The 13,498-nt window shown below is 54.8% G+C and overlaps 1 protein-coding gene across 12 annotated transcripts in view; it reads right to left on the reverse strand.

Moving 5' to 3' along the window:
* The window catches only part of INPP4A (inositol polyphosphate-4-phosphatase type I A), a 154,250-nt gene that overhangs the window by 88,920 nt on the left and 51,832 nt on the right, over positions 1-13,498 (reverse strand). For all 12 annotated transcript variants that reach the window (XM_037807827.1, XM_037807823.1, XM_037807830.1 and 9 more), the window contains exons 2-4: positions 5,596-5,666; positions 4,543-4,746; positions 4,052-4,096 (exon numbers count right to left, since the gene is read on the reverse strand). In XM_037807827.1, the coding sequence (XP_037663755.1) occupies positions 4,052-4,096; positions 4,543-4,648 (151 nt within the window). In that variant the 5' untranslated portion in view covers positions 4,649-4,746; positions 5,596-5,666. The remainder of the gene's footprint in view (positions 1-4,051; positions 4,097-4,542; positions 4,747-5,595; positions 5,667-13,498) is intronic.

Consider the following 13,498-nt stretch of genomic DNA (forward strand, 5'->3'; position numbering starts at 1 on the left):
TTTATTCTGGATTTGTCACTATCAGATATTTGTGCTGTGAATATTTTTTTCACAGCCTGTGGCTTATCTATTCATTTCTTAATGGTGTCTTTTGATGAACAGAAGCTTTCAATTTTGAAATTCAGTTTATCTTGACCTGGGAAGATTATCCTTGGTTATCTGGGTGGACCCAGTCTAATCCATGAGCCCCTAAGAGTCGAAGAGGAACGTGGAAGGGTGAATTAGAGATGCGGCAAGGAAGACAGGGCGGGAGAAAGGCAGAGTGTGAAGGGACCTGACCAGCCGCTGCTGGCTCTGAAGACGGGGGAGCGAGGCCGCGGGCCACCCGAGGCTGGGCACGGGCCTCAACTGACGGCCAGCAAGGAGGTGGGGACCTCAGTACTACAACTGCTAGGAATTCTGCCAACAACCAGAAAGGACTCTCCCCTAGAAAGGAATGCAACCCGGCCAGTGCTCTGATTCCGGCCTGAGGAACTTTAGGCAGAGGCCAGCTGAGCCCACTGGATTTCTGACAAGAGAGACTGTAAGATAATAAATTTCTGTCATTTTAAACTGCTAACCTTGTGACCATTTGTTATGGAAGCAACAGAAAACTAATACATAGGGTTAGTGTTTTTTGTGTCCTACCCTGAGGTCATGAATTCTATGTTTTCTTCTAGAAGCTTTATGGTTTCATTGATTTTAAAGTTCTCTATTGTGCCTGCCTCAGCAGGATTCCCCAGTTCCACTGGTATACCTGCTCTCCCTTCTTTAAGCTGAAAAGTCTTAAATGATCTGTTGGCAGGTGCGGGTTCTTGTCACCCACACAGGGTCATATTTTGGTCCTTCAGGCACTAGTGGGTGGCAGATGGTCTGAGGTATAAAGGTGGCCAAAGGCTGGGCAAACTGGTATCCCTTAAAGGGCTGACAGGCCCATTTCCACCTTTTGAATGTGCTTCCAGCAAGCAACACTCTGGGCTGGACTTGCCCCACACCCAGCCCATGGAAATCTGACCCCTTTAATTCTTAGCTCACGTAGCATAGCTTCCACGAAGCTTTCTGACCAGCTCCCTGTTTATCACTTGCATTACTCAGGTACACTGACTCACCTGTTGCCAGGTGACATACTCCTCTATGGACCCTTAATCTCTGACAGGTATGCCTTGCATCATCTATAACCTTGACAGAAGAAATGCTGTTGGGGCAAAGGGGTAAAACATATCTCAAGTGCATATCATTTGACTCAGCATTCTGGATCTAAAGCTTTATCCTAAGGAAACAGTCCTCAGGATGTACGGAAGATCCACGTTCAACGGTGTGAACTGTGGTGGTGTTTGCAATGGTAAGTTGGAAGGAACCTGAATGTCCAACCCCAGGAGACAGGTCAAAAGGCATACGGCACAGCCACAGGACAGACTCCACGGGCATTCGCAATGAGGAGGCAGAGTACGTGTTCCTAAAATGGAAGGGTGCCAGTCATATTTTGCTACGTGAAAAAAGCATGTCAACAGCACTAGCCTGACATTTTTGTAAATAATTCCATCACCTCCACCACCAAAAATCATTAAAAATGTAATGTTGGGGGAGGGGGAAGATAGCAAAAGGGATATATTCCAAAGTACAACTGTGATTATGTCCCTGTGATAGGGTTTTCTTATCCACTGACATTTTCGGTATTGAAGATTTTACAATGAGCATTTATTTAATTTATTTAATTTTTCATTTTTAGTGATTTTTATTTTAAAAGTCAAAATATTTGCCATTCAATCATCCAGCTACCGTTCCTTGCCTTTCAGGAAATGGTTTCCTTTAGGGTTTCTTTCATGTGTTTAATTAACCTGACTGTATTACAGCTCTAATTTGCCAGATTCGGAAACTTCCTAATTCCTATTAGAGAGGATGAGGCTTTGCAACTCAATTTTGCCACCTCTCATTCCCTCCCCAGGCTCAGCATCAGTTCCGCACTATTTGCTGTTACACCCACACTCTGCATCGTTAAAGCGAAGCAAATATCACCCGTTCCTGAGCCAGGGGCCGGGGATGCCAGGGTGCCTCTCGAGAGCAGGTCCCCCCACCCTGGGGGAGCCACCCGCCTGAGCCCCGCATGGCCCTCCTGCAGCTCTCCAACTTCCCCCGTAACCAGCCACCCTCTGGGCTGCACACAGAATCGCCATCCCGGGGTTTCCTCAGCCTCTCTCCGGTGCTGGGCCCGTCTCCCGGGCCCCACGCCCCACGCCGTCCTGCTCCTCCACGCACTCCCCCTTTCCGTGGAGCGCATCCTCCGCCGGCTTCTGGGGAGGGGCCGCGGGGAGCGGAGGTGTCTGGGGCTCTGCAGAGCTGAGATGTCCATCCGTCCGTCTCCCCTCACGCATGAGGGACACGCTGGCTGGGAAGAGGGCTGGGCGGAAAGCACTTTTCCTCTCCCACTGAAGGGGTTGCCCACCGTCTGCAAGTTTCCAGCACCTGAGAAACTCCGCGTCCGTTTACTGCTGTCCTTGGACGGGACCCAATTTCTTCCCCGTGGAAGTGTTTAGGGTCCTCCTTTTATTCCCAGTAATCGGAGAGTTTACCTTGACGGGCTTTACGCGGGTCTTTTTCTGTCATGACGCTGGTCCCTGGTAGAACTGTTAAACCTGGAAACAAATTCTTCAGTTCTGGCAGAGTTCCGACGTTATTTATTAGTAATATCTTCGCTTATATTCTATTTTTTAAATGTTGGACCTCCCTTGATTTATTCTCTAATTTTCCATTTCTGTTTCTATTTCTCTATTTCCTATTTTGCTTTGTAAATTTTACTTTCTGGCAGAATTTCCTGAAAATCTTCCAACCTTTATTATTATTATTTTGCTATCATATTCTAAATTTCCAAGATTGTTTTGCTCTTCAATTGTTCTTTTTTTTTAATAGTATCCTGTTCTTGTTTTATGGATACAGTTATCTTTCTCTTGAGGATACAAATTTTATTTTAAGTTTCTTCTATTTCCTGTAACATGCTCACTTCCTCTAAGTTCTTTTTTTTCTATTCTGTTCTTTCATGTTTTAGGCTTTCCATGAAATTCTGTTAATCTTGGACCATTCTTCCATTTTGTTTCATTTTGTTTTTGGATTATGAAAATATACTTTTATTTAAAAAGTTGTAGGGTACAGAAAATGCAAGCTTCCATTTTGTTTTAAATCAACACTGAGGCACTATTTACGCAACACTAAAATAATCCGTCCAGTCAGGGTTGGGAAACCCCCGAATGCATTCAGAGACACTTAATCAGAAATGGGGATGTTTTCAGAATTTACCATGATTTATCTGATAATCCTACACTTCCATCTTTTGGTTTTGCAATTTCTATTTTTAGCCTCCCTGTCTTCTTTGTCTCTCCAAGGAAGTGCCAGGTGGGTCGCATGGGAGGCTCGGGCCCGTGCACCGCCAGGACGAGGACCAGGCCGGCCCCGACTCCTGGAGGTGCTTGTTTAAGGTCACACCACCTCCCGGACACAGTCGCCAGGCCGCTGGCTGCTGCTGACCGCCAAGGGCCTGGGAAGGAAAGAGGACACGGGGCGGTGCAGGGCTCTGGGGAAGTGTCTCGGGCCGACCAGCAGCTCCTCCTGATCATTTTCAAGCACGTTCCCTCACCTGGCCCCTGAGCAGGAGAGCAGGCAGGTGCCACCCTCCTGTACGCAGCAGGGGCTGAGGCCGGAGGTCAAGCTCTCACAGGCCCACAGCCAGGTAACGAGGGTGCGCCCCAGCCTGTTTGCTCACACCCCCTGCCTCTCCCCAGGGGCTCAGAGGAGGTGAGGGTGGAGGCTGTCTCCGCTGGCCGCTCAGGTGGAGCACAGCCCCAGACAGGAGGGTCCCCACGCTGAGAAGCAGACCTGTGGGCACACGGCTCAGAGGCTCCCTCACTCGGACAGGAAGGCCACACCTGCGCCTTGGCTTCACCCAGCCAAACACTCCAGTGGGGCGGTGACAGCAGCAGCAAGTTCTCTGAGGCCAACCCGTGACAGTGGCAGTATCTTTTGTTTTGTTTTGCTTTTTGGCCATATTTTTCTAAAACAAAAAATTAAAAACAGCACTTACCTAGGCTGAATTCTAAAATGGGCTCATCTGGGTCTTGTATATTTCCTGGACAGAAAAGAAATGACAAAATCACTTTTCCCTACTTCTAGAATAATGCAGAAAATCTAACACTCTGCTCCCCACCCCACCCCCTCCTCCCATTAAACTATCAAGGGAGATGATTTCTTCCCTTTCCAAGCATTTTGCTTTGCAACTGTAAAGAATCTTGGGCCCCAACACCAAAGCGCCCCCCTCCTCCGGTCGCCACACCAGGACGGCCATGGCTTGCCTCCAGCTTGGGCACTTGCCAGCCAGGCGCTGTGGACACCCCCTGTCAACTTGTGAGAGAGCCTCGGAGGCACCCGCCCACGCTGGAGAGTGATGGCCGTGGTCCGGTTTAGCAGAAACCATGCCCAGCAGGAGGACCGACCCCATCCCCGTTCCCCGCCCCTGGTCCTTGGGCACCCCAGGGGCAGGCCTGGTCCCCCATCGCCAGACCTCGTGGGGCTCACCTGCCAGGGACAGGCCGAGCATGTCGGCGGCCACGTCGATGGTGGACGCCCGCTGCATGGCCCGGGCCCGGGCGCCATGGCGGGGGCTCTGCTCTCTCGCCGTCATGATGGCATTGGACAGGACGCGCCTCTTGTTCCGGGGACCACACCTGATTCCCGGGGAAGCGCCGTCACCAAGCCCTAGACCCTAAGGCGGCAGGAGGCCTGAGAGATGGGTGCAAACCGTGATCAGACGCCAGGGGAGCCGTGGCCCAGAGACACCACACTCCCCCAGAGAGAACATGTGGTGACAGGCAAGACACCGCAGAGCCAGGCTCCTGCGGCAGGTGAGGAAGGAGCCAGGTGTGGAGGCCTGCTGCCCCTCAGCACGCTCCCTCCCCACCCCCAAACGCTTTCTCCCACACCCACCCACCCGGACACCCATGGGCTTCCGTAGGAGACGCATGTCCTTTCAAGGAAGACACGCTACATTCGAAAGGATGGTTTAACTATAATAAGGAAGTCCTGCTGTTGAAATTTTAGTCTCACAGAGCCTGTAACATTTTAAACCAATTTGCCACCACTTGTGTTAGAAGAGGCAGAGCTTCACAAGGAGGCTCTCCCGCTGGCTGGGCCAACAGCACGGGGGGCTGGAGAGACGAAGGTGCCACCCCAGCCTGCCCTTCTTCCAGAGTGCCACAGACACGCCATGGGCACCCGTCCTGCACACCGCCTGAGGGATAATTTAGACCTCGAAAAGTGGGTCAGTCTGTGCTGTGTGCAGGGAGGGCTCTGGGCGAAAGGCCCAATGGCTGCTCCAGCCCCTCGCAGAGCTCACACTCGGCTCGAAGGAGCCGCCTAAGAAGCAGAGCCCAAGTTCCACGTTTCCTCACCCTGTGCACTGCAGCTCCTGCAGTTCCCGGAAGGAACCAACCTTTAGAAGCTAGACCATCAGGCCAAGTACAAGCCTGGCTTAAAACAGCGCTCTCGAAGGCCCCCTGTATCCAGAGGCGCACCACCCCATCTCCTGAAAGCGTGCCTCCTGCTCTCACGTCAGTGCTCTAAGCAACTTACGGGGCACGTGTGTTGTGGGGCTGGTGGCGACACATGGCGTCTCTTCACAGAAGCACATCCACACCCGTCACCTGAAAACAGACAAACGTAAACTCAGCAGGCTTGTCAGACACCACGGTCCTCAGAAAGCAGTACTGTTCCAACACCTGGAAAGACAAGGAGGCCGAGGCAACTCCAAGTCCACTGGGACCTCACACCCCAATCTCACCTTTGGATCAAGAGACAAAGGCTTCCATCGAAGCCCCAAAGAACAAGACATGAAGTGCAGATGCCTATCCCTACTCCCCCTCCAGGGGTCCCCCATTGGGGTGTCTGGGTGGCTGGGGTACAACTGAGGAGAAATGAGCAGTTGGGAGTTTGAGTCCTCGTTTTCCTGCTCACAGTCAGCAAGTCCTGGAAAAACCTGGCCCCCGAGGCCCCGCCTTTCCCTCCCCACCCGTAGGGCTATAGTGAGAACAAAATCTGCAAGAACGGAGGGCTCCGGAAACCCCGCTGCGCAGCACGGTCCACAGCTGCCGCCTGGCCCTGGTGCCTCCACCTAACACAAGAACCCCAGGCCCAACTTGGTCCCGCTCTGCTGCGGGGCTGTGGGGTCTGGGACACAGCGGCAAGTGGGAACGGCTCCCACGGCCCTCAGGTGACTCAGTGTCCCCTGCAGGCTGCGACCTCCAGCCTGACAACCTCGGCAGAGGGCAGTGACTGGCTGGGGAGCCCAGGAGAAGTCACCCAGCAGAAGACGTGCCAGTTTGCTGACATCAGAAAGATTATTCCTCAAAAAAGATCCAACACAAATGGTAAACAGGCTGGGAAAATCCTTGCAATAGTAATATCTGTATTTTACAGTCACACTTCTACTGAATTACCAAAAAGACTCACTAAAGATCCAAGTGGCAAAAGATGTGACTTACAAAAGACAAATACCTGTGGGTAAACACCTTGGGAAAGTTACCAAATTAACTTGTAATAATTAAAGCCACGCCAAATCCACCTCATTCACCTACATTAGTCCTTCAAAGGAGGTTCATTTGTTCTTTCAATGAGAATACTCACTGTCAGAGGGCCTGGGGAAACTGGCACAGGCCTCTCCTGCGTTGTGGTACAAGCATCTTAGAAAGCAATTTAGCATTGCTTACCCGAATCTGTAGACAATACTGAACACAAGTCTCTCCAATAACCCAGAACATGGGAAGGACTAGCGGACGAAGATGCTTCCTGAGGCAGGGCTTAGCATAACGAAGACTGAAGCAATGCAAACGCCCACTAGGGGTGTCTCGAAGGCCCAGGGCACAGGGACACAAACATGTACGGAGTTCTTTGACCTCGTCAGTCATCAGAAAAATGCAAACAAAAACCACGAAATGCCTCCAGAATAGCTAAAAGGAAACCGACAATCCCAAGTGTTGGCGAGGGGTGTGGGGCCCCGGGAATCTGAGACACTGCTGTGGGACGGGCTCTCTGCAAACCAGCTGGGCAGAGTCTGTCATGCCAAGCAGACGCCAGCCCGTGGCCTGTTACAGAACTAGGGAGGAACTGTGCACAGAAATGCATCCCCACACTCGCCAGGGATGTGGAAGGAATGATCGGATAGTAACGTCTGTAATGCTCAGGAGCTAGAAGGAATCCAAACGTCCAGCAACAGCAGAAAGGGGAAACCAGAGGGCAAATTTCAGAAACAACGGCGAGGGGAAGCAGATGCGCACGCGGCCCGGGTGATTCTAAGCCCACAGATGACCTGTGGGTGGGAGGTCAGGAGAGGCGTCCCGCTGAAGGCCGGGAACTGACTGCAGGGGGCACGAGGGGGTTCTGGGGCTCTGGTAATGTTCTATTTCTTAGGCCAGGTGCTGGTTCCAAGAGTGAATTTATTATGTGAAAATTCATTGAGCTGCACACAATCATCTTTATACCGCAACAAAAAGTTTACTTAATTCTTTTAATAAGCCTCATAAAGACCACACAGCAACATGAACAAGTGTTTCTGATTGTTTTGAACCATGTGTAATTTCAATGAATGGTCCACAGTGTGCTCTGGCTATAGCCGTGCACAAAGCTGGGGTGGGAAGTAGGACACGGCAGCCAGACAGCGGCCAGGTTTCGGGGCCCAGTCACGGGAAACGGTTTTTCTTTCTTCATTTACCGCCATCCTCTTGCATCACAGAAAGCAGCAGCTCTTGCTGGCCACAGGCAGAGCAGGCACCCTGGCCACCAAATTCAGCTGGAGGAAGCGGTTCTGTCTCCAGCAGCCCACCACCCTGCCTTGCCCTGGCCCAGCACATCGTCAATGGCCTGTCGTCCCCCTTTACCTGGGATGGTGGAGACACACCACCCACTGGAGGGCCACATGTGTACCCCAACATCTTGCCAGCCCCGGCAGGTCCCCAAACCCACCCACCCTCACCCTCTCAGTGCCTCCCCTTCCACGGCCCCTGCAGTGGAGTGCCACCTGCCCCAGCCCCCTCCCGGGAGGAAGGTGTCTGGGTTACAGACATCATGAGATCCTGGGGCTAGAGATGCCCCAGAACATCTGTGGACTAATTTTACACTTGATAGAGTTCACAGATCAGAGAAACCTTAGAAGGCACTTGGAGTTTTTGGTGGGCATTTAATTAGAATCTGCAATTTAAGCCATTAACAACCAGCATAGGGAGCTAACTTGCACAACTGATCTCGATTTCCCCAATTAGTCTCATTAATTTAAGGTAATTCACCAAGGACTCCCATATTCCCAAGGCTCCCAGTTTTCCTCCTAGCTCCACTTGAAGAGCAGAGCCCATTAACAAGAAGCCCTGTGCTTAAACCAGAGGATAGCGAGGCTGTGGGCACTGCTCGTCACCCACGCAGGTTCAGGGCATTCCTGAGGTTTGCAATGAAGCTTCTGGATGGAACCTCAGAATCTCGGTCTGGAAGGGGTTCTGGAGGCCCCATTTCTCTGGGCTGCTGAGCTGGAGATAAGGGTGAGGACTAACCACAGGAGCTGGGTGTTCACCCATATCGCACACTGGGGGATCTTCTGAGGGGGGTTTCATAACCAAGTGGCTTGGATGAGGTCACAGAAGCCCAAACACGGTGACTTATTCAAGGTCGCGTGAAGGTGAAGGAGAAATAGCCCAAAGCAGACGCCTGAACCCTCTCCCCGCGGCCCCACTCCACCCCACCCACCACGCCACTCCGGCGGCCAACAGGCTGAGCTCCGTCCTGCTTCTGCCCTCCAAGCACAGCGAGCACAGAGAGAAAGTGGAAGGAAAGGCCTGGGCGAGACGGGCATGAGTCAGCAGCCCCTGCGGAAGAGGCTCCTGCAGGAGCCAGAAAGAGGAAGAATTTTCTCTCAAAACCCCCAAATCCACAGCAGCCAGAATCACTCATCAGTGAAGTTTCTCACCACTCACTGCCACCAAAAATCACCACGACTAATGAGCTGAAAGACACAAATGCCACCTTCCTGCAGGAAGCCTTTCCTGGAGACAGACCTCCCCAACAATGGCCTTCCCAGGGGTCGCCTGACACGGGCTGGGCCGTGGCCCACGGAGGGGGCTTTCTTGTGGGACCTTCCTCTGAGTGCTGTCAACTCCTGCCTCTTCCCCCTGGTCCTGTGGGCCCCGCTCAAGCCTAAGCAGAGATCCAGATGCCCATGAAAGCCCGAGCGAGCCAGCCGCTGGCAGAGGCTGCGCCTGCTCTCTAACAGCTCTTCCTGCAGACTGACAGGCGGCTCTCCCCACCCCTTCCAGCCCCGAAGCTGAGGGACCAGGGCCTGGCCAGGACACGAGCTACAGAGGGACACATGCCAGCCTAGACGGGCAGCAGAGCCCCCTGGGCACCCACCAGCTTGCTGTCGCTTCCTGGCTGCCCAGCCGGAGGCGGTGGACGGGGTGGACGGCTCCAGGCCCAAGGGGTGGCGGAGTCACTGGAAGGAAGGACGTGGGGTCCATGAGACTGTGGGGAGCAGAGGCCCCGGCCCCTTTTCCACATACAACCACAGTGGACGCAATTAAGAAACAAGCCTTCCTGAGGGAGGCCCCTGAGATTAGGGGGTGTCTGTCAGTCACTCTAACTAAAGTCTGGGGGGAAGAGCACAGGGAAACACAAACTCTGCTCCAGCAGGTAGCCGGCCAGGTGGCTTTCCTGTCCCCTCCGACTGCAGGCCAAAGTGAACTGAAGCACCCAGAACACATCTCCTGCCCCTCCCGGCAGCCCCTGGGCCCAGACCAGACCCCCTGGTCCCCAGCACACCCTCCGGGTAAGCCGGCCTTCAAGCTGAGAAACCCGGTCCTCTGTGCTGGTCCCAGAGCTGCTAATCCCGCGGGAGGGATCAGGTGACCTCACCTCCCCCACTGGGCACCTGGGAGCTGAGGCTGCCTGGAGCTCCACCGCACCTGCCCTGCACAGCTAACCGGGGCCTTGGAACTGGGCCACCGACAGCTCGGGAAGGCTGTGCAGGAAGTGTGGGGCGGAGAGGAAAATGCCATCTGGTGGGAAGCACAGTTGTCACAGGCAGGGTGGGACAGGGCCTGGGGGTAGGCCTGGAGGAGGGGGCTGCCTCCCACGGCCGCTCCAGCCCGAGCACCTCCCGACGCTGAGATGGAGGACAAGACTGCGCGCAAGCGGGTCTTTCGTTTCTTTCTGTTTCAGACAAAAGCCAACTGATTCGGAAAGATTTTCGTCTTTCGAAGTCAAGTACGTCTCCCTCCCATAAAAAGCAAGGAAGGCTGCCTGCCTCAGGGCCTGGGCACTACTAACTCAGCCAGATGCCCCGGGACCCTGGGCTGGGTGGAGGGGAGTCGGGGAGGGGCCAAAGGCCCAGGAAGGCTTCGTCAGCCCCGGGCCCACGTGGCCGGGCTCTCTGGTCCACGGAGGGCTCTCGCGACCTCCCTCTCTGTGACCTGGGCCCGGGTCAACCGCAGAATCCCGGAGCTGGGCACATGTCCGACCACTTGCTTGGACACAGCCAGCCCAAATCCCTTCTCCTCTTGGACTGTCCGAGCTACTGAGCTTTTCTCAGCCTGTTTCACACTCTGCAGGAGGGAGCAGCAACCCCTAACTCAGCAGGATGTTCTGAGGATTGTTCCGGTTTGGTAGAGCTGCCGAAATGCAAAACACCAGAAATGGACTGGCTTTTATAAAAGGGGTTTATTAGGTTACAAATTTATAGTTCTAAGGCCATAAAAGTGTCCAAGCTAAGGCATCAACAAGAGGATACCTTCCCTGAAGAAAGGCTGATGACATCCGGAACACCTCTGTCAGCTGGGAAGGCACGTGGCTGGTGTCTGCTGGTCCTTTGCTCCTGGGTTCTGTTTTCAAAATGGCTTTTTCCGAAATGCCTCGGGGCTTCTGTCTTGCTCAGCTTCTCTCAGTTCTCTACTTGTTTCTCCCACGGTGTTTCTCCCTAAACATCTAGGGGTCCTCTCTTAGCTTCTCTGCGGCAAATTCTTAGCTTCTCTCCAGGTTCTGGTTTCAGTGGCTGTCTCCAAATGTCTCTGGGCATTCTCTCTCAGCGTCTGGGTCAGTCGGCGCTCGCGCGCACTTGCTCACTCTCTCTCTCTCTCTCTCCCTGAGTTCTCCTAAGGATGCCAGTAATCTAATGAAGATCCACCCTGAATGGGTGGGGGTTACATCTCCAAGGAAAAAATCTAATCAAAAGGTCTCACCTACAGTTGTGTGGGTCACATCTCCATGGAAACAATCAAAAGATCCCACCCATAAGTCTTGTACCAACAAGACCAGATTAAAAGAACATGGCTTTTGTGGGGTACATAACAGAGTCAAACCAGCACAGGGATTAAGCACGTATGTAAAGAAACATGTTAAAAAACAAACAGACCCCCGAGAGCCTGGCACACGGAGGCTGCCGACGGCATCAGCCCTCCCCTCCTCTGGCCTCCCCAGCACCCCGGGGCTGGGCCTCCGCCGGGCTTCACCGGGGCCTTTCCCCCACCGAGCCCACCTGAGCGCTTATCCGACCTCACAGCCTTCGCCAACTCCGCCGACCAGAAGCCTCCGCCAAGATCCAGGCACTCTGCTTCGGCTTCAGTTTCCGGGGCAGGAACTCGTGACCCGGGGACGGCTGCGGGGTGTGGGGTATCACCCAGTCAGGCCCCGTAGGCCACTGCAGCGCACACGGCCTTCCACCAGGCAGCGTCCCCAAACCTCGGTTCCCCCGCCGCTAACAGGGGAAGGGACCACGGGCCCCCAGTCTTCCCTAGGGAAGCGGGGCAGGCGGCTGTGCCCCGCGGCTGGCCCCCCACTAGGACCGGCCGTGCTGGAGAACGCCTGGGAAGGGGCTGCTGCACCTGCCCCCCGCGGGCACAGGCCTCGGGCCGGGGCCAGCTCCTGCGCTCGGGCGTGGGCTGCATTTAGTTCCAGGAGGAAAACAGGCCGCAGAGAAATAAGCAAAGGAAACGAGACGTGTTGGCAGCTGCTGTCCCTCCTCTCCCACAGCCACGAACGCCTGATGTGGGGACCACGGGCTCGCTCACTGGAGGATGCGCTGTCTTCCACCTCCTGCCCCCCAAGCCCTTTCTTTGCCAGGGACAAGGAACGGGTAGCAGTGAGTTAACCCAATGTAAGTAGCTAGATGCTTCGTTTGCTTAACAAGTACGTAACTGACCTGATACACCACCCTAACCCACCCACGAAGGGGCCTCTCCAGACTCGGACTGTCCCTCTGGACAACGGGGCGGGGGCAGTGCCCCGCCTGCCCGGCTTCCTTCTTCCCCTCGGTGATCCCATCCCCGCTGATGGCAGCTCCATCCTTCCACTTGCTCCAGCCAAGACCCAAAACCCACCCCAGCCTCCTGGATGCCAATGGGCTGCTAATCCCCTTGCACCGCACAGCCAGTGCGTCCGCAGCCGGTTGGCTCTGTCCTCCCCTAGACCCTGCACCCCAGCCCCACCGTCCCGGCTTTCTGGGAACCACTCTCCAGTGCCCCAATCTGCATCCACACGGCACCAGCGAGGCCTGGGAGCCCTTCCAACAGCTTCCTCGCCCACTGCAGGCCCCCAGCCGGGCTGCTCTCAGCCACGACAGAGGGCGGCTGCCCCGCTTCCTCCACTCATGTCCTTCCGAAAAACCAGCCTTTGCCTTAGATGCAGCTCAGCCCCCACCTCCCCCACAAACCACAAGCCTTCAGGGGGTTCTTCCGTATGAACAAGTCTGAAAACAAGTCACCCTGGGAAAGGTGCTGCAAAATGTTAGTGCCAAGAGACGCAGGGGCCAGCCCAAGCTTGGGTGCCAGCAGAGGGGACGGGAGCCACGGGCCCTCCGGCTGCCTCTCCTTTACTGGCCCTCTCCCACCTCACGCTGCAGCCACTTCTCACTGCACCCCAGGCTACTTCTCCTCCTTACAATGAACACCTCAAGCCTACCGTGGAGGGCCGGGCACCCCGAGACGAATGGGGAGGTTTGGTCAGGAAATGCCTCAGAAATGTAACACGAACACGGTGGGGGACAATCTGGGGGCCAGGCCACACCGGCTGAGCCCCTCTGAAAGCCTCCTCTGTGTGGGCGCAGGCCCACAGCTCCCCCTCTCCTGGCGGGGTGCCCTGGGTGCTGCAGGCTTTGTCTTGGGGTCAATCAACCCAGTGTTCCTATATGTCGCCACTCTCACTCCACACACAGGCTTCATCTGGTGTCTAGCGACCACAGAATACCATACACGTGCACACACACACACACAACAGTGAAAGCACTGTCGGGGCACCGCAGGTCACTGTAAGGGCTCCCTGTGATGTGCTCAGGCGAGTGGGCACCCGTGGTAATCCCCACCACTGTCCCCGACTGACAGGAGCCCTCGCCGTCACCAGCCAGAGGCCCTCATAGAGCCCACTTGGCAGCTCACCTGCAGGGTGCCAGAAGGCCGCCGGCGTGGTTTTTTTTAATTGTGGTGACACATATGGAACCCCCAATATGCTT

Source organism: Choloepus didactylus, chromosome 17 (genome assembly GCF_015220235.1).
Source record: "Choloepus didactylus isolate mChoDid1 chromosome 17, mChoDid1.pri, whole genome shotgun sequence".
In the NCBI taxonomy this organism is placed as follows: Eukaryota; Metazoa; Chordata; class Mammalia; order Pilosa; family Megalonychidae; genus Choloepus; species Choloepus didactylus.